The sequence below is a fragment of the Phacochoerus africanus genome, chromosome 6 (assembly GCF_016906955.1).
Source record: "Phacochoerus africanus isolate WHEZ1 chromosome 6, ROS_Pafr_v1, whole genome shotgun sequence".
Lineage (NCBI taxonomy): Eukaryota > Metazoa > Chordata > Mammalia > Artiodactyla > Suidae > Phacochoerus > Phacochoerus africanus.
The window spans coordinates 90,421,415-90,446,770 of record NC_062549.1 but is presented as its reverse complement, the minus strand read 5'-3'; the positions used below and the strand labels follow the sequence as shown (position 1 = coordinate 90,446,770).

Genomic DNA, 25,356 nt, shown 5'->3' with positions numbered 1-25,356 from the left:
TTCCCATTGTGACATAGCAGAAATGAATCCAACTAGTTATCCATGAGGATATGGGTTCAATCCCTGGCCTCGCTCAGTGGGTCAGGGATCAGGAATTGCTGTGAGCTGTGGTGTAGGTTGAAGATATGGATCCCAAGTTACTGTGGTTGTGGTATAGGCTGGCAGCTGTAGCTCTGATTTGACCCCTAACCTGGGAATATCCATATGTTGTTGGTGTGGCCCTAAAAAGCAAAAAAGAAGAAAAATAAAGCAATGGGAAAGAGCTCTTTTTCTTTCTTTCTTTCTTTTTTTTTTTTGCTTTTAGGGTGGCATCTACGGCATATAGAAGTTCCTGAGCTAGATATTGAATTGGAGCTACAGCTGCCAGGCTACACCAGAGCCGCAGCAACGCCAGATCTGAGCCATGTCTGCGACCTACAACCACAGCTCATGGTAAGGCCAGATCCTTAACCCACTGAGTGAGGCCAGTGATCAAACCTGAAACCTCATGGTTCCTAGTTGGATTGTTTCCGCTGCGCCAAGATGGGAACTCCCTACCTTTCTCCAGTGTCACTGCGTCAAAGAATGTGGAGAAAATATAGGAGACAAAAAGGACCAACATGCTAGTTTCTCTTTCCCCTTCCCTCAAATTCTAGATGCATTTCTCAAAAACAGTACTTACTGTGGTGACCCTGCAGATTTGACCCTTGAACTCAGGGGAATAGCAAGCCCCACTGAGGGGGCATTTCTCTACTGGCTTTCCACGGTAGATGGGCCGATAAGATGCAGCACAGATGTCAAAAGGGTTATGCATGTCGTAATTGAGCTGGTAGGCATCTGTGGGGTTCTTCTCACAGGCAGACAGGATTTTGCGGGTCTAAGCGAGGGAAGGAATAATTTATTTAAGAGGACTGAAAGCTGTACACCACAACTCAAGTGATCGCATCACCATGGTTCAGTAGTTTCTTTGATGCAATTGCACTGGGTGAATAGAAAACATGTCCTCACTACAGGTCACAGGTTAAGGTGTAACAATTGCCATTCCTGTTGTATCAAGCTTTCTCCTTCTACACCCCAAAATGGCTCCATGGATATAGACCCATACTTGTACACCAAGTCTGGGAATTCTTGGGTTAGGCCTGAAAGGGTTAAAACTGGCTTTCATTGCCCAAATAGAATGCTTTTGGAGAACACAAGCAATGGGACCTATATATGGAAATTAACGGTGGTGGTAAGGGGGTATACAGAGTTTAAGGACAAGACTGGGGTACAGTGGAGCTATTCTAGGTTGCAGGTCACTCTCACAGTGGTGCCCTAAGTAAGTTATTAGTTCAGTTTCCAGGAATAAAAGGAGGCACCCAAGACAGAAATAAACAGAGGATAGCATTCTGTTGGCTCTTTTTGCAGAAGATTGTTATACAGTGCTTTGTTCCAGAGGCAAGGACCTTGGTCTTCAGCTCCCTCTGTGTAAGAGAAGATTTGTTCCCCAATGCTCACTAAAGGAGTGCCCATCTACCTGTTGAGCCACCTCTGGCTTGGGCCCTAGTTCCAACAGGCGCCGAGCAAAGGTGGCAGCAGTCTTAAAGTTCTTGAGCTTGAAGAAGAGGTTGAGTGCTGTACGCAACACCAGAATCATGTGCACTGGCTGCAGGTTGGAGTGGGTGAAATAGGCTGCCATCTGGTGGAGAGAAAGAGGAACAGGCTGATGCTAAGCTGGGCTAGATCTTTTATAACCTATCACATGAGCACTGAAAACAGAACAGAACAAAACAACTAAATAAAAACAGAACTAGCCATAAAGCAGAAAAGCTTTCTGCCTCCTAGCTGTGGTGCAATGATGGGATGAGGAAGAAGGGAGGAAAAATACCATCCTCTCCTCACAGAAATGGGCCCAAATTTCCCTTACTCCCCAGACTGAGACCTAAAGAGTTCAGACCTAACAGAGGGTAAAGGGGAGGATGGTTCTATACTACTCAGAGGCCCAGAGGTCTTACCTCACAGATGCGCTTCTGCTGTTCTAGACTCTCTTTGGGCAATTTCTTCCTTTCTATCTCCATGGACAAACCCACAATGTACTCACGGCAAATGGTGATGAGCTGCTGGGCCTGGAGAGAGGGGACAAAAGAAGGTCAGGGTACAGAGGCAAGAAAGGGAGGGGTGGGAGCGGGAGTGCCCAGCACCATGACAAGAAACTAGAATGCTCTTACCTCTGCAATCTCCTGTTTATTGTCCACAACAAGAAGCGGCACACTAAGTAAAATGGAACGGAATTTTTCCACAGCCTCCTCAAACTTGCCAACTGTGGTAAGCTGGTAGCACAGCTGCAACCGTTGGATGAGGTCATTAAGCTTCAGGCCCACAGCTGGTACACCATTCTTCAGCCCTGCATCCTTCCTGGAAAGAGAAAAAAGGTAGGAAGAAGACAGGATGACCAGAAGCCTACTAGGACTCGATTTCCTTTTCTGGCAACATGATCACAACACCCTACTATGAAAAAAGCTAGGGAAAAGGATGCAGCAGGTGTAAACCAAACCTTACAGAATGGCACGCCCAAGATCTTTTCCTACTAGGAAACCTCAGCTCGGAGACAGTTTTGACTGTGTGAGGCTACCATCTGAAATATCTACCTAAGCTGAAAGAGACAGAAGCCAGGAGCAAGGAATCTTACCAATTGCGATTAGGGTAGCCATACATGGAGGGCAAACAGGGCAGTGCCTGATAGGTGGTACGGCCTCGGGCATAGGTCTGCAGGAACAGTTGCTTATAGGGGCCAAACTGGGTTACCCCTACTTGATCATGAAGGAGCTGGAATACAAGAGGAAAGAAATCCTTATGTTTCTTTCTGCCCTGCTACTTTTTTAAAAAATTATTTTTAAATTAAAGTATAGCTTATTTACAATGTTTCTTGAATTTCTGTTGTACCGCTAAGTGGCCCAGTCACACACAGTTCATGTGCTGTACAGTAGGGCCCCACTGCCCATTGCCCTGCTACTTAAAAACTAGTTGACCTTGGGCAAGGTACTTATGTTCCCAGTACTAGTTTCCTCACCATTAAATTATATTTAATTATAGGATCTACCTCTTTTAATAATACCTATAAAGCATTTATGATAGTGCCTGGCACCTAGTCAACACTGAATGTTAGTGGTTGTTGCAGTTGTGGTTGTTATTATTAGTGTTCAAAACAATATACTTGAACATGAAGGGGTGCAGACTTTCACTTTCTGATGTGAGCCAGAAAGCAGCCTATACATGGGTGGAAGGTGGCTGGAAGAATTTATCTTAAAAGATTACTAAACCCAATCATGAGTTCCCATCACGGCTCAGTGGAAATGAATCTGACTAGCATCCATGAGGACTCAGATTTGATCCCTGGCCTCACTCAGTGGGTTAAGGATCTGGCATTGCTGTGAGCTGTGGTGTAGGTTGCAGACACGGCTCAGATCTGGCATTGCTGTGACTGTGGTGTAGGCCAGCAGCTACAGCTCTGATTCGAACCCTAGCCTGGAAATCTCCATATGTCGCAAGAGAGGCCCTAAAAAGACAAAAAAAAAAAAAAAAGATACATATAGAGAAAATACTAAGCCAAATGGAAAGCAGGTAAGAGAGGAGTTCTCACTGTGGTGCAATGGGGTACATGGCCTCTCTGGAGCGCCAAGACACAGGTTTGATCCCTGGTCCTGCAGAGTGGGTTAAGGATCTGGCGTTGCTTCAGCTGCAGCATAGGTCACAACTATGGCCACTGTGGCTTGGATCTGATCCCTGGCCCGGAAACTATATGCCATAGGGTGGCCAAAAAAGAAAGCAAGCAGGTAAGAGGAAGGCCTTATGACGCAAGTTTCCTTAGGCAAGACCAAGGGCTTCCACAAATAAACATACACCCTTGCCCTTGTGGACACAATAATTTCCATTTGGTTAAGATAAGTCAACCATCCCCTTGGGACTCTGGGCAAAGCACACTCATCAAAAGCCAAAATTACTTTAAGACTTACCCGCATGGCTGTTTCAAAAGAGCCTGCCAGGATGTGATCAACTGGAAGCTGAGAGTTATTGCACCAGATCTAACAGGAAACAGAAAACCCAAGACAAGTGAAATTTTGCCCTTTCTCTTCCCAAACATTCCTACTCTACATGTAAAATAGAAGAGCGTCAATATTCCATATATGTTAATTAAGTATAGCCAGCTCAGAAACACATCCCTACAGGGCTGTTTTCTTGCTTACCTGAGTTGGGCTGGTTCCCTTGGTGGGGGGCACAAAGAACCCGTCCTCAGCCCCACCGGCTGCCCCAGGGGGTATATCCTAGCAGAAAAACAAAAAGGGAGTTATTTTAAAGTCATTCAAGCACTTTATCCTGATAAATCTAAAAACGACCTTTACCTTATTCCTAGCCTCTGTTGGGGAAGAGGGGTGGTGGTTGTGGAAGAAAACCCTCAAAACAGGAGAAGCTTCAGTAATAACAAAATGATATATACCAAAAGCTTCAATTTAGGGAAGAAAAAAAGCTTGCTGCCTTTTCATAAGCTGCTATTGGTATAACACTATTTATCTTCTTCCTTTCAAGTGGGAGATAAGTATCAGATTAGGAGGGTCTAGGACCTCCGCGCCATCCTCTTTTGAGGACCTCAGGACGGGGGAGGGGGGGGGCGGGAATAGGCCACAGGCTTCCACAGGGAGAAATGGAGAAGCTTACAAAGGTGAGAATTCCACATACCAGCTCAGGAGGGAGCTCCAGATCTTCTTCCACATCCCAGCCACCTCCTTCCTCTTGTCCCTTGCCAAGAGCATCATCCCCCAAGCCTTCTGTAGCCTCCACAAACCCATCTGTAAAGAAAATCCAGGCTCAAAATAGATTTGTGGAGTGATATGATTTTAATAAGAAAGCAAAAATGTTGAGATCCTTGTTGGTCCTATGGTCTAGAACCCTGCAGAACTGCCCCACAACTAAGTCCCAATCCAGGGAGCCCACCTGCCCAGAACAATCCTAGAATGGCTTCTTACCTTCATCCAGCTGCAGCTCTGCATCCTCTCCCCAGCCCTCAGTGCCAACAGTGTCAATGTCAATGTCAGCAGCCAGTGCTCCTCCCTTTCCTATAGAGGGAAGGAACAAAGGAGCTGGTCATAGCCAGCTAAGTCTGACATATGGCCTCCTCCGCATGCAAGTTGCATCCTTAAACAAGTAGGTGCCAAGGTTTTGTCCACTTGCTGTTTTTGTTTATTATTTATTTTTGAGGTGTATGTGTTATGCTAATTTATAGAAGGTTTCACAGGGAGGGGGAAGAGAAGAGATATGAAAACAACTGGCCTGCCTACTACCAAAAACTGCCTCTTAAACAACTTTTTGCTAAACAGCATTTGGTACCAACTCTTAGAATTTCTTGCTGAGATCTTTGCTAAGTTACCGCCACTACAGTGTGGACAGGGCATGAGGATAAAGGCTAGATGAGAGGAGATAGAGGAAAAAGCAGGGCTGGGCACAAAATGCCAAAGGGTCTATTTAGGTTCTTAGTTGGGAGAAATGAACTAGGAGACATATCCAAGAAAACAGGAGGAGCTTAAGGGTAGGAGTGGTAGCAGGTATGCTGACAGGACAGAATTTGAGGTAGCTGAGACTGTTCCTTAGGGCTATAAGTCATGACTGATAAAATACAGAATGCAGCCATATGACTACATGCATGATAAAACCTAAGAAAATACACCACAATGTTAACAGTGGTTGTTAGAGGCATGGAATAAGAGACATCTTTCTTTTTTTCTCTCCTATTTTCCACATTTTAATGATCTCATAATGCTTTTATTTAGTTTTTAAAAGACTGGAACATAATTCTGATTGGCATTTCAGTGCTCCATGCGGTGTCACAGAGAAAAAAGGACAGACGAAAAGAACAGAAGAACTAATGGTACTCTCTAGGACAGGTTTTCACAAAACAAGCACACAAAAAAAATGCTACAGGAGAAGTGGGCACTTACCCTTGCTGGCAATGGAGCCTTCAAAGAACCCTTTAGACACAGTCAGTAAGGGCCAGTTGGTGTCCAGCGGCATGATTGGTGCAGGTGGCTGAAGCAGCTTGGCATTAGGATCAATATCTGGGATCTGAAAGATAGAAGATTAAAAGCAAACAGCTCTAAGGAATCATGGAGGGAAGGTTATGGAGGTTCCTTTGATCTCATTTGTTTCTTTGCCTATCCTGGTAACGGGTGGGAGAGTGACATCTGTAGGGGTTTAAATGGGTCCCAAGATCTCAGAGTTAATCCTGTAATCAGAGATGCTCATGTAAAGACTCACTGTCTCCTTCTCTGGGTCAAATGTCTCTTTCAGGTTTTCAGCTTCTTCATCTAAGCCATGAGTTGCAGCTGTGAGATAGGCCAGTGACTCTGTGGAGAAAACAGACCTTGTGGTATGGGTACATTTCCAAGTGAATACTGAGGTCCTGATGTCTGCCTCCAGGTACTCAAGTCCTTGCGTGACCCCTTACCTGAGGTGTGGGCTGGACTTAATGACTGCCTCTAATGAACAGTATGTGGGAGAAGTGAGGGAATATCATTTCTGAGATTAGGATACAAAGACTGCAGCTTCCATCCTGGGTGCCCTCACTTGCTCTAAGGGAAGCCAGAGGCCATACTCTAAACTGCTCTAAGGAAAAGTCTACGTTGCATAAAACTGATGTCTCTCAGCCAACAGCCAGTAAGGACTCAAGGACTGCCCACAGCCACATAGTTAATGTAGGAGTGGATCCAACTCCACTTAAACCCTGAGATATCTACAGCCTTGACCAACACCTTGATTGCAGCCTTCGGAGAGACACTGAACCAGAGGCGCGCAGCTAAGTCATGCTGCAAACTGAGATAATCAATGTCTGCTATTTGAAACTACCAAGTTTTGGGTATTTGTTATACAGCAACAAATAACTGAAACAATTGCTTATTCTTAATATCTATCAGCAATGTTAGCAAGAACTTTGGACTCATCTCTGACTCTTCTCTTCCACATCCCACAACCAGCATCCCAACAAATTATGTTGGTTCTACCTTTAAAATAATGCCGAATCTGACCATTGTACACCTGTTCACTGCTAGCACCTTAGTCCAAACCACATCTTTCACTTTTTATTCCCTACTGTATCTCAAGTGCTAGTATAATGCTTGGTATATAGTGGGTGCTCAAAAAAAGGTCCCTTGGAGCTCCCACTCTGGTGCTATGGGTTAAGAATCCAACTGTAGCAGCTTGGTCCACTGTGAAGGAGCGAGTTCAATCCCAGGCCCAGTGCAGTAGGTTAAAAGAATCTGGTGTTGCTGCAGCTGTGGCTCAGATTCAGTTCTTCACCTGGGAACTTCCATATGCTGTGAGTGTAGCCATAAAATAAGATTAAAAAATTTTTTCTAAAGTCCCTTAAATATAAAATAAGTAAATAAAAGTGAGAAACGTCCAGACTTGAAGTAAAAGGATAAAATTCTAATGGCATTCAACCAACTACATTCACTATGGTATTTGCTCCAGGAACTTTTAAACCTCTTTGCCCCATGATATTATCTATTTTCTTAAGAGTGCCCAGACACACTGTATTTTCTGGCTGTCCCTCCATTTGGCTTTGAACAAAGTTTTCTGAGCATGGTAGAAGCATGCTGTCTCTTCTGAAAAAATGATATGAAGGGAAACCCCTCACCACTATACATGAATAACTCATCATGAAGAGAAAATACTTCTTAAGGTCCCAAAGGAAGTGAGTCCTGCATACTTACTCTGCCCACAGTTTTTCAGGATCCGCACTCGCTCTGACACGTCTCCTAGGTAGAGGGCATTCTGATAATGACCACTCATGTCCTTTCGGATCTCAGCTGCACCAAGTCAATAAGAGACACCGAATTAGGCCTTCCCTTAAGTTCTCTCCTGCCTCTATTTGCCTTCCTCCTTCCCCCGAGGACCTCTCTTCCCATCCTAGTTTCTGGGGTCTCACCAATCTTCATCATCTTTCGAAGTTTCTCTAGGTTGCCAGTGATAAGGTACAAGAAGGATAGTTTGTCAAAGTTTTTGGTGCGCTGATAACACATTTCCACAATCTGGTGGTTCCCCTGTAGTAAGGCCACTTCTCCCAGCTTTTCCCAGCAGTTCTTGTCATCCAGTGCTTTGGCTGCTTCCAGAGCAATCTAAAGAATCCCCCAGGATCAGAGGTAACAGGTTGGAGGTTACTGTGACTCAAAACCAAGGACTACAGTCAAAATGTCTGTCTCCAGATAAATTTCGCTAGGACCTCCTTTTTTTTTTTGCTTTTTAGTGCCACACTAGCGGCACATGGAAATTTCCAGGTTAGGGGTCAAATTGGAGCTGTAGCTTCCAGCCTATGCCACAGCCACAGCAATACCAGATTCAAGCCACATCTGTGACCTACACCACAGCTCATGGCAATGTCGGATCCCTAACCCACTGAGCGAAACCAGGGATAGAACTTGTGACCTCATGGATACTAGTTGGGTTCATTACCGCTGAGCCACAATGAGAACTCCCACCCAAGGAACTCTTTATATTTGCACTACTCCTAGCTTTACTTTCAGTCTAATTCTATTGAAAATTCCATTAACAAACAGAATCCCTTTGGATCCAGGGATAGAAGAATCACATCACTTTATCCTCCTTCTCAGAAACTTACAACAAAATCATCTTCTAGCAGTTGCTGATGCCATAGAGGTATTCTTGCTTAGCTACCATATTTCCTATTTTTTAGGTTTGCAGACCCACCGGGGCTCCTTAGAAGAAATAACAAAAGCGAGAAGTTCGGCACTGGAAAGTCAATTTTCCTAAGAATTCTCCCCATTTAAAAATAAAAACAATGCCTGTAGACTCTAGGCCTCAACATTTACTAAGTGCTCCTTCATCTAAGCACCCAGTTGGCAGATTTTTTTCAAATTCCTTGCTCTCTTTCTTGTGTTCTGAAAGTTACTGAATTCAGACTAACTCAAAATGACAACAGTAGAAATGTTGTGGCAGAAGCAGAGATGGGCAAATAGCAATAAGAAGAATCTAACAACTAAAAAATCTTAAATTTCAGAGTTCCTGTCATGGCTCATCAGTTAACAAACCTGACTAGCATCCAAGAGGATGTGGGTTTGATCCCTGGCCTTGCTCAATGGGTTAAGGATCCGACATTGCCGTCAGCTGTGGTGTAGGTAGCAGATGCGGCTCAGTTCCTGCATTGCTGTGGCTGTGGTGTAGGCTGGTGGCTATAGCTCCAACTGGACCCCTAGCCTGGGAACGTCCATATGCAGTGGGTGTGGACCTATAAAGACAAAAACAAAAACAAAAACAAAAACCTTAAATTTCATTATACTGGCCAAAGAAGCAAGCCCAGAATAATGTCTTCCCCATGCTACCCTAACCCTCTCACCTTCTCTATAATGCTACAGGGCTTATAACCACACTTCTCTCACCTCAATGTTTCCACACTCCAGCGCCAGACTAAAGCGAGTTTTCTCATCCTTCACGAAATGCAGTGCCACTTCAGGGTATCCCTTCTTCTGGAGATAAGCAATGATAGACTGGCCTACTAGTTTGGCATTCCTCACCATGTGCAGTACCTAGACGTTTGGGGTGGGGCAGGAAACAGAGATCACTTATAGGAAAAAAGGAATGCTGCCCCTCTCAATACTCCTAGTAGGCTTCCTTGTTTCATACCTCATCATATTTTCTGTTGATCAGGGCCAGCTTGAACTTGAACTCAGTAGGATCAATGGTGAGCACCCGAGGACGACATTCCCTATCTAGGCAATATACATTGTTGCCCTTCACCCGTGTGACATAGATAGGTAAATCCAGCGTTCGGATGATCCCGTAGTCCCTAAGAATAAGAGGTAGAGAGCATAACTTTTAGCAAGTGAGGTGGTAATCCAGCCTGTAAAGAAATGAAACAAGCCTAAAGTTCCCACTGTGGCTCAGTGGGTTAAGAATCCAACTAGCATCAGTGAGGATGTGGGTTTGATCCCTGGCCTCACTCAGTAGATTAAAGGATCCTGCCTTGCTGTGGTTGTGGCATAGGCCAGCAGCTGCAGCTCTGATTCAACACCTAGCCTGGGAACTTTCATATGTCACACGTGCAGCCCTAAACAGAAAGAAAAAAAAAAAAGAAATGAAGTGAGCCTAGGTCACAGCCTTTGATCGTCTCAGTACCCTTCTGTCATGTACCCTTTGAACAATGATGGGAAGTGATTCAAAAAAGAAGAGAGCTAAATGACAAATTTACTTATTTTATTTTCTCGTATCAAGTGGGAAAAAATGGGGCAGATGGTATGATATTTCTTTATAAGCTAGTACTCTAGGATCTAACATAGTTATCAGAATTGGACCATAAAGTTAAATCTTAAGTTCTGCTATATAATCATTAGGTTACTACGAACAGTTAAATCCCTCCTTATAAGCTACAAGTGAAAATGGAAGAGAGGGAGATGTGAAAACTTCTGACATACAACGAAATGATGCAAAGCACATAATATCTTAAGCCGAATGAAAATTAAAAGTTTACAAATTAAAACTTATGGATATAGCTAACACAATATTTGATGGATAATTTATAGCATTAAATGCATATACTGTATGAGAAAAAATGCTGAAAATTAATGAGTGCTATATGCTTAATGTTAGGGAAAATACTAAAAATAAGCATCCATCTCAAAAATTTTATTGTTCTTAAAAGTTCTAACAAAGAATGTACTTATAAGGAAATAACAAAGCCAAGAGTAGAAGTTAAGAAATAGAAAACAAAAATACCATAGAGAAGTTCAATAAGGGCAAAAGCTGGGTAGAACTGATAAACCTCTCATGAGACTAATTAGGAAACAGAAAATGGCAATAATAGGAATGAAAAAGGGGATATCACTTCAGATCCTGCAGAATGAGGATGAGCATAATTTTTTAAATGACCAAATTCCCAGAAAAGTAAAATTTACCAAAATTGACTAAAAGGAAATACATAGAAAGCCCCTACAGTCCCAGAATTATTACATAAAATTCTTTGAATCAGATTTTTAAATCCTCCTATAAGCCCCAGGACTGGATGGCTCCACTGGCAAATTCTTCCTAAAATTCAAGAAAGAATTAATTCCAATCTTAAATGAACTCACTGAGAGAAAAGAAGAATAAAGTATATTATTTTGGTTATTTTATGAAATTAGCACAACCTTGATACCAAAACCTGACAAGGACAGAAAGAGAAGGGGAAATGATAGGCCAACCTCAATTACATATATACACAGATGCAATATTCTAATCGAAATATAAGCAAACTGAAACTAGCAATATTTAAACAGGGTAAAACATCATGACCAAATTAGATTTCTATCAGGAATACAATATTGGTCTAACATTTTAAAAAATCAATTTAATTCACTACATTAATCAACAAAAGGATAAAAATAGAATGACCACCTCAACATATGCAGAAAAGGTGTCTAATAAAATTCAATATTCATTCAAGGTACAGCAAAGAAATTCCTCAATAGATAAAGGATATCTATAAAAAAATCTATAGCAAGCTTATTACCCAAGGACAATGCACTTGAAAGTTCACTCTATAAACTGGGCACAAGACAAGAAAGTCCGCCATCATACGTTTATTCAACACTGTGCTAGAGATCCTGGTCAGTGCAGTAAAACAAGAAAAATATATAAAAGGATAAGTACTAGAAAGGAAAAGCAAAACTGTCATTACTTACAGATCCTATGAGCATCCGTAAAGAAAATCCAAAAGAAAATATAAATAAACAGAATCAATGAGATTCTGGCAAGTCTCTGAAATAAGATCAACTTAAAACTTAACTGTATGTCTAAATATCAACCAAAATTAGAAAACTAAATTTTTAAATGAATATGATGTATTTACATATAGCTTTAAAAACTATCAAGTGCCTAAGAATAAATCTAACCAAAGAAAATGCAAAATCTCTATGGAGAAAATTATAAAACTTTATTGAAAGATGTTCCAGAAGCTTTAAATAAATGAAAAGCTACTACACCACGTTCACAAATTAGGAAACTTAATATTGTAAAAATGACAAATTATACCCCAAAACACATACAGATTCAATACAATCCCAACTGAAATCATAATAGAGTTTTATGGGTTTTTTTGCATGGAATTTCACAAGCTGATTCTAAAATTTATAATTCTTACAAAATAAAAAATCACTTGAAAATTTACCTTTCAAGGCAAAATTACTTTGAAGAGTGGGAAAAATTTGTGGATCTGCCTTACCACATTATAAAGACAAACCAAAATACTAAGTGTAGAATTTGATCAGAGATAGACAAAAGACCACAGAAAACAGATCTTTGCATTTTTGTAAACATGACTTTTAACATCACAAAGATAGCTCTGTAGAACTACGGGGAAAGGCTGGTTTTTTCAATAAATGATGCTGCCCTTGAGGGAAAAGTAAAGCTGAGCACACTATACCTCACACCATACACAAAAATCAACTTCAGGTAGATTACAGACCTAGATATAAAGGCAGAACTATAAAGTTTCTACAAGAGAACACGAAAGAATGCATTTACGAACTTGAAGTGAATAAAGATTTCTCAAATAGGACACAAAACTCAATATCCTTAAAAGATAAGATTTATAAACTCAACTACATCAAATTAAGAACTTTCGTTCATTAAAGGATAGCAAAAGAGAATCAAAAGACATGCTATAGAATGGGAAGAGATAGTAATATTTGCAATACATAGCCTTGACAAAGGACTGATATTCAAGTATATAAAGAACTCTTGTAATAAGAGAGTAAGTCATTTTTAAAAAAGGATAAAAAACTTAGAATTCATAGAAGAAATTCTGATGGATGGCTAAATAAAAAGTTACCCAATCTCCTTGGAAATCAGAGAACAGCAAAGCAAAATTACAAGGTACTTCACGCATCTATCTGACAAAAATAAGTCTGACAAAGGCAGGTGCTGGCTAGGGTGACAAGCAAGGAAACTTCTACATAATGCTGGTGGGCATGCAAATTGATAAAACCACTCTTTCACATTACCCAGCAAAGGTGAAGATAAGAATGCTCGATGACCCAGCAATTCTGCTCTGGGGAGATACCACAGAGAAATGTATTTGCACATGGACCAGAATACATGTAAAAGAATGTTTAAAAGAACATCATTCATAACAACCAAATCACCCAAGTATCCCTGTAGATCAGAACGGATAAACTGTGGTATATATACATATAAGAGTATTACACAACAGTGGAAATAAGTAAGTTAGAGGTACAACATGGATGAATCTTACAAACAATACATTGAACAAAATAAGCAAAACATGAAATAATATATTCAGCATGATTTAATTTACATGACGTTCAAAACTAGAAAAAATTAAATCATAACTTTAAGACATACACGGTGTGGTAAAATTGCAAAGAAAAACAAGGAAGAAATTATCCTAAAAGTTGGAAAAAATGTAATCTTTGTGTGGGGAATCAACAGGGACTACATGGCAAAGGGCTTCTGGGCTGTCAGGAATGTTCTATTTCTTGGCTTGGGCAGTAGTTACCACAGATGTTCACTATACAATTATTTGCTATTCCATATATTTATAATCTATGTAATTTTCTATATTTGTGTCATCTTTTACAATTTTAAAAGAGTTGAAAAAAGAATGTCTAGCACGTATATGCCAGACAAAGCTTTTCCACGAAGACAGTTCAAGGAGGACTTCAGTTACATCTCCTGAGACAGGAAAGTGATTTCAAGAAGCCACTTTCTCCCATTCTTTATCTCAGATAATTCACTTACCCAGTGGTGACAGCATATTTGATGTGGTTGCTTGTGGTATAGATAAATACCCCACTCTCATCCCAGGCCCCACTCTTGACACGAATGTTCTCATGAATGTTACACAGAGCCTCCAGTTTGCGGTTACAGATCACAATGGCTGTAAGAGGCAAAGGACATGAGTGCTCTGCTGGACAGGGAGAGTGAAGCAGACTGGCAGGGATGGGGAGGGAGGGACTGGTCTTTGAATCAGGGTGGATATAATGAAGACTCACCATGTTTGGCCAGTAGTGCTACATGGGACATGTCTGCTGACCAGATAACATATTTCACCTTGGAAATCTTCACAGACGCGAGAGTCCTGGGATAGAGGAAGAAGGGCATATAAACGTACATGAGTGGACCTGACTCCCTTGTTCCAGGTTATGACCGACCTGCTTTTCATCTCCAAATTGATATAAACCCCAATTTCTTAATATAATACTAAATAAACATTTTGTTTTATAGCTTGGTGACATAAACATTTTGGCTCACACTGTACACTTCCCATTCTTCAACTTCCTGCCCCTCATTCTGATGTATTATTAAGGGAATTGTGTATGTCTGCTTTTACCACTGGACTGTTAAGCTCCCTTAAGTATAGGAATTATGTTATTCTTTTCTGTTTCCCTATCATTCTAAGTCCCAAGAGCATTCTTTCTTCAGATAAATGCTCTAAAAACAAATAAACAAGCCCCTCACTTAATGCTAGTGTGTATGTACAGGATGGAATGATCACAGAGGAAAAAAAGTGGCTAGAGAGAGACTTGGAGCGATAGCACAAGAAGTGGCCAAGCCATGAGGCAAACTCACTTGGGGAAAAAAAAATTCCTACTAAAGATGTCCACTCTCCCCCACTATATGCCTGTCTACATAGGGGCATCTGACATGTTACCGCTTCTGTTGCACATCAAAGAGTGTGATTGATTCTGCGTCCCGAAGCAGGAGATTGCCTGTGCCAGCATAAAAGATCTCATCACAGTTGGGCACCTGTACCTTCTTGGTGATCTCATTCTTCAGATTCTTGATCAGAAGCTGAAATGAGTATAAAAGGTGGGGTTAAGAGAAGTATGTGTCTGTAGATGACGACAGCTGACAATATCTCTCAGCAATTGCTCCTCAGCTTCCACAAAGTTTTTCTTTTCTTTCTGTCCAGGCCAATCACTACTCTATGTAGACCACTCTAAATAAGATCCTCTCCAAGGTTCTTGATAGCTTTTTTTTTTTTCAATTGAAATATATGACAAGTCCAACAAAGTATGAATTTTTCAAACAACCAGAGAGAGAAAACAGCACTTCCGAGGCTTAATTTTTTTCTTTTTTTTGTCTTTTAGGGCCGTAACCCATGGCATATAGAAGTTTCCAGGCTAGGGGTTGAATCAGAGCTGTAGCTGTTGGCCCACGCCACAGCCTCAGCAACTTGGGATCCGAGCAGCATCTGCAACCTACACCACAGCTCACAGCAACGCTGAATCCTTAAGTCCTTGAGCAAGGCCAGGGATCAAACCTGTGTCCTCATGGATACTACCAGATTTGTTTCCGCTGAACCACGATAGGAACTCCTCTGCTTATCTTTTTTTACATTACATATTAAGCAGCAGGATAAAGAAGAGGAGCTATTCCTTATCCAGCCCACCTATTTCATATTTGATGTTTTTTGGCTCCTATGTTGTCAAGAGTGACTTGAGCTTGGTTCTTAAGAGCCAGAGCCACAAGCCATCATCCACCCAATCAATTTTAAGGTCTTTTTCTCCTAAGGAGTTTAGGGTGGGGCTAAAAATAAAGAAACCAACACGCGAGGATCACAGCTGCCCAGGTGAGAGTAAGGAAGAGAAATGCTTTTTTAGGGCCACACCTGCGGCATATAGAGGTTCCCAGGCTAGGGGTCTAATTGGAGCTACAGCTGCCAGCCTATACCACAGCCACAGCAACTTGGGATCTGAGCAACCTCTGTAACCTACACCACAGCTCACGGCAATGGTGGATCCTTGACCCACTAAGCGAGGCCAGGGATCGAACCCACAACCTTATGGTTCCTAGTTGGATTTCCACTGTGCCATGACAGAAACTCCAGAGAAATGCTCTTTATTCTACAATTCATAACAAAGACCACTGCCACAGCACTCCCCAAATTAATATCCCTTTTAGTCTTAACTCACCGAATGCATCCGATCTAAGACGGCAAACCGATTTCGAGCAACCCAAACAGCTGTCAGGCCTGAGGATCGTTTCCCTTCAGGAGCTGAGAAGAACAAAACCAAAGGGCAGGAGCATGTGGTAAGCTACTGGCAGGTGACAGAGTCAGGTGCCATGAAGCTGCCAGTCTTGCTGGCTGCCATGTTGGCTTTGCCAGTTCAGCTGCTTCCTAACAAATTCAGCCGTAACCTGAGGCTATTGTCAGTGACTTTTCCCCACCAGTCCCCTCCAAACTCCAACCTCCACCCCTGCCAAGCCTCTGTTCTCTAGGCCAAGTGACTGCATTTCAGCCAATACCATACACTGGCAGAAGAACCGCCCATCTTGGGAGACAGCACACTCCATCAAGCTAACGAGCAGGGCCTCGCTGGCCAAGCTGAGGCACAAAGCAAGCAGCCTGTGAGTGTCTAGGACATCCTATCTCAGCAAGCTGGAGTAGAGACAGAGCCCCCTCCCCAGGACGCAGCTGCTCTGCTGCTTTTAACATGCAAATGCAGACCTCCAAGTAGAGCAGGGTGGGGCAGAGCACTCCCAACTAAATCTGGGCAGCTCTATGCTAGGCAGTATTCAGCACCAAGCTGTTGCTCCATAAATGTCAATCAATCATTCTTAATACCAGGAAGAAAGTTACAAAATGTTTCTTAGTTCCCAAGCATTTCACTGGTTGATTAGAATTCTGAATGGGCACTCCACACTCTGGGAAACTTCAAAGGGGATACACAGAAGTATGAAGCAGAATACTCTTTTTATTTATTAGTATCAACAGGAAACTGGACAGAACGTGCTGGCCAGCCTTGCTCTGTACTTCTCTGACAAACAGGAATGTCAGGCAATTTACAAAATTAATTATTATCACAATCAACACTCCCATTTTTCAGGGCCCAGAGAACAACCCTAGTCAAACTTTTGCTCTTTTGTTTCCTCAATGCTCCCTCATCACTGGGCTATATCTTTTTCCTTACTAATTATTATCTTCCTCAAAAGATGGAGAAAATAAAATTGGTAATAAAACAAGACAAAGGTATTTTAGAGTCTACTAACTATAAATAGATAGGGAAAAGATGCAAGGGGGTGGATAAGCCAGAAATGGCTCAACTGATTAATTTATAGAGGAGACTTTGATTTATGGATACCAAAGACACAAAGGTTTACTCTTTTTGCAATGATCACACTTAAAAAGAGTGATCGTATTAGCAGCAATAATGAAACAATGGCACCCACAATAAGGTCAGAGCTAGCAAAATATTCATCAGAATCTGCTGATGAGGTATAAAATATCATGAAAATATGCTAGTAAGCATGGGGACCTGAGGAATAAACCTCTGACCTACAAATCAACTAGAGAAAGTAAACTGAAAGGAGCATAATCGAGATTCAATTCTATTCTGAGAATGTTTTGTCAGCAAGTTCTAATAGTAAGGACATTAACAGGGGATGGTAGTGATGAAAGAGGTAGGCAGGAGTCTCAGCTGGATCCTGGGATCCCTGGTGGGGTGTGGGGCTGTTAACAGCCTCATCTTTCTGACATGCAAAAGGAAGCAAATCGAATCTGGATATGGATGGGAGAGCATAAATCCCTAGTCCCAAGATGAGACATTGCAAGATTGGAACCACATTTTTAAATAAATGAAACTACCAGGGTGAAAGTCATATCAGCTGACAATAAACTAAGATAACATGCTGTGCTGAAAGAGAAAATGGAGAGTTTCTAATAACCAAATTATAAAATATATATATCTAGCTGGAGTAATAAAATGGAGGAGGAACATGAATATTTCACACTATGGTCGCCTCTGATGCAATTGTCAGCGGCACCTGCCAACAGACATGAGTGATGTGGCCATGGCCTGGGGATGGAATGTGAAAACTTGAAGAGGAGCAATGATTTGGGTGAGGAGGGCTAGGAGCAGAGTTGGGAAGACAAAGATAATGCCTACCATCAGGATTCTGGGAGTCAGCATCCTTGGGGATGGTATACAAGTCATAGGTACTATTCTCTAAATTGCTGGCTCTCTGTAAAGGAAAGGCAAAATGACATTGTTAGTAAGAGCACCCAAGGTACCACTTTATTCTGACACAGAAAACAGCACCATTATACTGAAAGCAACTTGAACTATACTTCTCTGATTCTTCACTCAGAGGGCAAGCGAATGTTTCTATAGCTAAAAATTATCGGACTCACTGCCAAAGAATTCAGCATTTGTGTCATTTTATTTTTCTTTTATCTTCCAAAGATAGAGATATCTTTTGAAGGAAAGCAAGGATTACTCACTTTTCCACAAATTAACAGACTAAGACCCCAATATTTCCAGTGCCCCACCTGAGTATACTCATCAACTTTAAAGTCTGTTTGAAGGGAATAAAAGACATCAAAGAAAAGACATTAAAGAAAACTGCCAGAAGGAAAATTCGGGACTGTTAGATATTGAAGAAGGACTATGATCAGACACTGAAAGTCATATGGGGAAAGACAGGTTTTCATTCTTTCCATTTGGCAACCTGGGTGCTAAATTTAGAATGTCTTTTTTTTTTTTTTTGGCTTTTTACAGCTGCACCTGCAGCATTGGAGGTTCCCAGGCTAGGGGTCGAATTGTAGCTACAGCTGCTGGCCTATGCCACAGCCACGCAGGATCTGAGCCACATCTACGACCTACACTAGCTCATGGCAATGCCAGATCCTTAACTCACTGAGCGAGGCCAGGGATTGAACCTGAAACCTCATGGTTACAAGTTGGATTCGTTTCTGTTGCACCACAACAAGAACTCCAGAATGTCATTTCCTTTTTTAAAAAAAAATTGTATAGCAAGAAAATGAGGAGGGCTACTGGATGACTCTGAAGACAACCCCTCTCAAAATCAGCTCTTCTATTTTCACCCAGATGGAGGGATCAAAGATAAGCATCTCCTCTGCATAGGATATAGTCTCAAACACTCTTTCAAATTACCTTCAGTGATTTGGGTAATTCACCTTTTTTTTTTTTTTTTTTTTTTTTTGCTTTTTAGGGTGGCACCTGCTGCAGCATACGGAGGTTCCCAGGCTAGGGGTCCAATCAGAGATACAGCTGCTGGCCTACACCACAGCCACAGCAACGTGGGATCCGAGCTGCATCTGTGACCTACACCACAGCTCATGGCAACTGGATCCTTAACCCACTGAGCAAGGCCAGGGATTGAACCCACAACCTCATGGTTCCTGGTCAGATTCGTTTCCACTGTGCCATGACAAGAACTCCTTGATATTCATCAAGATGAATATCTTGATGCTTCATTAAGTTCAGAAGTTGTTAGCCTTATAAAAGATAAGTACACAAACCCTTAACATATTTATGACAAAAGCCTACCTGATTTGGGCCTGTTTACTATTTCAGCTCTCTCAAAATGACCATTAAATAATTTCTAAGAAGCCATTAGAGATCTTCTAAGGGCATGAAAAAGAGAACTACGGGAAATGAGGAAATCCTAGAAGGGTTACTTACTGTACACAGTAGGACTGCGTTTTCTGCTGGATTGTATGACATATTGAACACTGGAAACTTGGAACCACTAGAGAGAGAGAGAGATTAAAAAAAAAAGAAAAATTAGGAAAGAGGCATGAGGATAGCAGGAAGAAAGGAATTACTCCTACACCTCTTATTTCTCCAATCTTCACACATATACTCATCACTTTTATGATCAGGAATAAAAATAAATGAATTATTTTCTTCCTCCTTTAAGGTTTATGTATTCCCCTATTTAAGCTTTAAGCAAATATTTTTTAAAAAGCAAACCCTGGTGCAAGTCAGTTTGTATTCTACAGAAGGTATGGTTAGCACTCACTGTAGCAAGTGGACTGGCTCCTCTTGGGAACAAATTCCTACACATAACCATAGTGGACACCATAGACTAATATGATATGATTCATCTCTGGCTAGTTTCTCCTGTCCCTTGAAGTGTTAATATAAATCCATCTTTTTATTGTAGTGCTGCTAGAGCTTGGTTATCAAACCTTCATGCCAAAGTTTGCCACCATGAATGTTTCAGCATGCTGATGCAGCTGGCTTTCTAAAAGGATAGTTCTTTTTGCCAGGCACACCAGAGGTTATCATATCTTCAGAGTTAAGAGTTTCCAGAGACATACATTCTGGTTTAGAGTTCTGTGCATTTGGCTGAAAAGCAAAGAACAATTTATAAAAAAAGAGATGCCAAATAAAGGCAAAAAGGCCCATCACCAAGTTGGGCTATTCTCAACCAGGAAACTTTCTATGGTTTTCAAGACACCTGGCAAACAGTGGCAGTATGATTTCTCTTCTACAGCACTCTCAACAGGGGAGCTCCCACTTATCTCATGGCCACCAAAACCCTGCCCCCCATGTTCCTGGGTTTTTTAAACTGAGCAGGCTCAGCCAATGGGGATTCTATCTGTGACAGAGATCCAAACGTTGTTAAAAGAACAGAGTCCAGTTTATATGTACCATATCAAGGTAACAGAAGAGGCAGTTTGGAGGGAAGGAACAAGTTTGATTTACCTCCTCAACTGCATCACAGCTACATCTTTGGAGCTGTTGAAATCCAACTGACGTAGGAATCGGTCCTTGACATAATGCAGCATGTTGCCATGAACAGCATAGGCTGGACGTTCCCGTTCCAGTTTAAATACAATCATGCCACCATCATGGCCTGGCCACAAGAAAAGGGAGAAAAGAATTAGCTGCAAGCAAGAAAGAAAACTGGAAACAGGATATACACAAAGATGAGGACTGTATACGTATATGCTAAAAACAAAGTTAAGACACCTAAATGCATCCTTTATTTGCCTAAATTCTCACAATTCTCAGAATCTTTATTTAAATAAATGCCTGTAAATCCTTTGCCAATACTCACTCTATCACACTGCCACATTTGGGTAAATGCTCCTCTGCGGTCTCCCAGTGGCTTTGTACAAACCGGTCGTAGCACTTACCATCCTGCATTGTTAACAGTTTAGGTATATTACCCCAACTATACACTGAGCCCCGAAAGCAGAAATTACTAAAGTTTCCATCCTTCCCCAATTGCTACTATATAATGAACATAAAAAACATGTGCAGGAAAAATGGATGTAAGTTTAAAAAGCCTTTTTTTTTCATTCTATTTTTAAAAAATGTTTTGCTTTTCCCCACTAACCTTGTCCATCCCTCAGAAAAAATTTCTACCTTTGTCCTCCTTGTGTGTACTCCACACATAAACCAGAGCATGCCACTTCCCTACTCAACACCTTCCAATGGCTTTCCATTCATTCAGATTAAAATCCTAAATTCTAATGGCCTATAAGGCAATGCACAATCTGGCTTGATCTTACTTCCTATTACTTTAGGCCCTTAGTGTGCTCCAACTGGCCACTTTAATGTACTTCAAACATGTTAAAACATCTCTCATGGTCTTTGCACTTGCTGTTCCCACTGCCAGTACATTTGTTATTCCCCTTAACTTACTTTTTTTTTTTTGCTTTTTAAGTTTGAACCCATGGCAAATGGGAGTTCCTAGGCTAGGAGTTGAATTGGACCTACAGGTGCTGGCCTATGCTGCAGCCAAAGCAACAAGGGATCCAAGTCATGTCTGTGACCTACACCGCAGTTCACAGCAAGGCCAGATCCCTGACCCACTGAGCGAGACCAGGGATTGAACCTGCATCCCTCAAGGATACTAGTCAGATTCATTTTTGCTGCGCCACAATGGGAACTCCCCCCACCTTTACTTTCCTGAATACCCAATATAAAGTAGCAGTCCCCACACCTGTCCTTCTTTCTCCCCTTACTCTTGCATAACTTTTCTTCAAAGCAGTTTTCACCATAGATTGTTTTATATATTTACTGTTTCATGGGTCTATCTCCTTTTACCACAAATAAAAGTCCCATGGCCTCGGGCACAGAACTCTCCAGGGACTATCCCAGGCCAACTCCAGCCCCAGCCACACCATCGATATGTCAGGGTGCACACTCCCCATCCATACAAACTCCAGCTCCAGGCAGCTTCCCAAAAACTGTCAGGAGCAAACAGTCTACACAGGGGATGCTCCCACATAAGACCACTCCTTCAAGACCAGGAGAAGTAGCTATTTCACTTAAATTCATAGAAACAAAGATTATATGTCAAATCATACATCAAAACAAGACAGAGGAATATGTTCCAAGTGAAACAACAAAATAAAACCCCTAATAAAAAAGAGACAAGTAATTTACCTAATAAAGAGTTCAAAGAAACAGTCATAAGAATGTTCACCAAACTTGGGGAGAAGAATGGAAGAATTCAGTGAGAACTTCAAAAAAGACTGAGAAAATATAAGAACAAACTAATCAAAAGTGAAGGATATAACACACTACAGGTAATAAACAGCGGATTAGATGATACAGAAAGACACATTAAGTGATCTGTAAGAGAGTGGTGGAAATGACCCAATCAAAACAGCAAATGAAGAAAGATTTTTTTTTTTAATGAGGAGAGTTAGGGACTTCTGGTATAGCATCAAGTATACTTTCACAGGTAAGTTCTACCAACATTTAAAAAAGAGTTAATACTTACTGTTTTCAAATTATTTCAAAAATTGAAGGAGGAACATTTCCAAACTCATTTTATGAAGACAGCATTACCTCAATACCAAAACCGAAAACACCATAAAAAAATCAAAATTAAAGGCCAATAGCCCTAATGAACAAATATGCAAAAATCCTCAACAAAACATATTAGCCAACCAAATACAACAACACATTACAAGAATCATACTATGATCAAGTACAATTTATTCCAGGGATACAATGATGGTTTAATAACCATAAATCAATGTGATATACCACAATAACAAAACAAAGGATAAAAATTACATGATCATCTCAACAGATGTAGAAAAAATATTTGACAAAATTTAACATGCATTTATGAAAAAAACTTTCAACAAAGTGGGTATAGAGGGAACATACCTCAACATAATAAAGACCACAGATGACAAACACACAACTAACATCAACAAACATCTACTCAATGGTAAAAAGCTGAAAGCTTTTCCTCTAAGATCAGGAGTAAGACAAGAATACCCACTCTCATCACTTTTATCCAACATACTATTGGAAGTCCTAGTACAGCCATTGGGCAAGAAAATGAAATAAAAGGCATTTACATTAGAAAGGAAGAAGTAAAACTGCCACTATTTGCAGATGACAAGATACTATACATAGAAAATCCCAAAGACGCCACCAAAAAGCTATTAAAATAAATGAATTTAGTAAAATTATAGGGAACAACTGAGCCACAACGGGAACTCCTAAACCACTTTCTTGTATCATAAATAAAAATAAACTCAGGAGTTCCCATCTTGGCGCAGCGGAAATGAATCCAACTAGGAACCATGAGGTTTCGGGTTCAATCCCTCGCCCCGCTCAGTGGGTTAAGGATCCGGTGTTGCCGTGAGCTGTGGTGTAGGTTGCAGACGCGGCTAGGATCCCATGTTGCTATGCCTCTGGCGTAGGCTGGTGACTACAGCTCCGATTAGACCCGTAGCCTGGGAACCTCCATGTGCCACAGGAGCGGCCCTAGAAAAGACAAAGAGACAAAAAAAAAAAAAAAGATATGGAAGTAACCTAAATGTCCACTGATAGATGAATGGAAAAAGACATAGCTCCACCTACACACACACTAAAATATTACTCAGCCATAAAAAGAATGAAACCTTGCCATCTGCAGCAACAGAGATGGACTCAGAGGGTATTATGCTAAGGGAAATAAGTCAGAGAAAAATAAATACTGTATGATTTCACTTATATGTGGAATCTAAAAAACAAAACAAAACAGGGAGTTCCTGTTGTGGCTCAGTGGTTAGTGAACCTGACTAGCATCCATGAAGATGCAGCTTCAATCCCTGGCCTCGCTCAGTGGGTTAAGGATCCCATGTTGCCATGAGCTGTGGTGTAGGTTACAGATGCAGCGCAGATCCCGAGTTGTTGTGGCGTAGGTTACAGATGCAGCGCAGATCCCCGAGTTGCTGTGGCTCTGGTGTAGGCCAGCAGCTACAGCTCTGATTCAACCCCTAGCCTGGACACTTGCATATGCTACAGGTGCAGCCCTAAAAAGACCAAAAACAAAAAACAAAAACAAAAAAACCCCCAAACAAACCCAAAAAACCCATAAACAGAAATTCTTTTTTTTTTGCTTTTTCTAGGGCCATAACGACGGCACATGGAGGTTCCCAGGCTAGGGGTCGAATCGGAGCTCTAGCCGCCAGCCTATGCCAGATCCACAGCAACGCAGGATCCGAGCCACGTCTGCAACCTACACCACAGCTCATGGCAATGCCGGATCCTCAACCCCCTGAGCGAGGCCAGGGATCAAACCCACAACCTCATGGTTCCTAGTCGGATTCGTTAACCACTGAGCCATGACGGGAACTCCCAGAAACAGAAATTCTTAATATTTCTGATACAGAGAACAAATGGTGGTTGCAAGAGTGGAGAGGCAGGGAGGAGGGACAGATGAAATAGGTGAATGGGATTAAGAGGTACAAACTTCCAGCTACAAAATAATTGACACGAAGCTATAATGCACACATATGGAATATAGTCAATAACATTAATAACACTGCAAGAACTTTGTATGGTAACAGATGATAACTGGTCTTATTGCAGTGGTCACTTCATAATGTATAAAAATATTGAATCATTATGTCATATATTTGAAAATAATAAAATGTTTTAAGTTAATTATAACTCAAAAAAAAAGTTCTAAAAAATAAGGGACATTTTTATGTACTGCTAGAATACCAGCACCCAGACTAGGACTGATATTCAGTATGTATTTTCTAAATAAACGAATGAAACTCAGCTTCTAGCTCAGTCTGAGAACTAATAACCCTAGTATTAGCCTCTAGGTCCCCTAGGAATTAATCAAAGAGAACGGGCTTCACCATTAAAAGAATTGTGGTAGATAAAGAACCCTAAAAGAATACTATCCCAAGAAGATTAGGGAAGGGAAAAGGAAAAAAGTCTCAAACTGCATGGGTTTGAGAATTCTATTTTTTCTTGCCATCTTACTATACACTCACTGGAGACAAAGCCAATAGAGAATTACTTTCAAGTCTTATAAACTTTGAGCCAAAGGAGAAAAGAGAAGAAATGGCCCTTACCTGCTGCAAAGAGGTTAAGGTTAGGGTGGGCAGCTAGAACCCAGAAACGATCATGGTCCCTGCGGAAGGTCTGAACACCAGTCCTAGGAAAGCAAAAGGTTACAAATAAAAATATTTCCAAGGAATCTTCAGCCTATCATATGTAACAGTACTGAATGGTAGACTAACAGGCTAGGATTAAAAAATTAAATCAAAAACAGTGAACTGTGGAGTTCCCTTCATGGCTCAGCAGTTAACTGAGGCTCATAGCCCTAAAGAAA

The 25,356-nt window shown here is 41.2% G+C and overlaps 1 protein-coding gene across 2 annotated transcripts in view; it reads right to left on the bottom strand.

Annotated features, from left to right (window-relative positions):
• Positions 1-25,356, bottom strand: part of COPA (COPI coat complex subunit alpha) — a 48,042-nt gene that overhangs the window by 789 nt on the left and 21,897 nt on the right. The window contains exons 10-32 of one of the 2 annotated variants that reach the window (XM_047784161.1): positions 25,097-25,179; positions 20,475-20,625; positions 19,446-19,512; positions 17,907-17,982; positions 15,933-16,015; positions 14,669-14,808; positions 14,010-14,095; positions 13,756-13,921; positions 9,646-9,808; positions 9,402-9,548; positions 7,934-8,123; positions 7,719-7,814; positions 6,265-6,353; positions 5,949-6,072; positions 4,980-5,069; positions 4,693-4,802; positions 4,203-4,280; positions 3,972-4,040; positions 2,648-2,784; positions 2,187-2,373; positions 1,974-2,084; positions 1,496-1,657; positions 662-856 (exon numbers count right to left, since the gene is read on the bottom strand). In XM_047784161.1, the coding sequence (XP_047640117.1) occupies positions 662-856; positions 1,496-1,657; positions 1,974-2,084; positions 2,187-2,373; positions 2,648-2,784; positions 3,972-4,040; positions 4,203-4,280; positions 4,693-4,802; positions 4,980-5,069; positions 5,949-6,072; positions 6,265-6,353; positions 7,719-7,814; positions 7,934-8,123; positions 9,402-9,548; positions 9,646-9,808; positions 13,756-13,921; positions 14,010-14,095; positions 14,669-14,808; positions 15,933-16,015; positions 17,907-17,982; positions 19,446-19,512; positions 20,475-20,625; positions 25,097-25,179 (2,800 nt within the window). The remainder of the gene's footprint in view (positions 1-661; positions 857-1,495; positions 1,658-1,973; positions 2,085-2,186; positions 2,374-2,647; positions 2,785-3,971; positions 4,041-4,202; positions 4,281-4,692; positions 4,803-4,979; positions 5,070-5,948; positions 6,073-6,264; positions 6,354-7,718; positions 7,815-7,933; positions 8,124-9,401; positions 9,549-9,645; positions 9,809-13,755; positions 13,922-14,009; positions 14,096-14,668; positions 14,809-15,932; positions 16,016-17,906; positions 17,983-19,445; positions 19,513-20,474; positions 20,626-25,096; positions 25,180-25,356) is intronic. The other variant, XM_047784162.1, reaches the window with a different exon arrangement.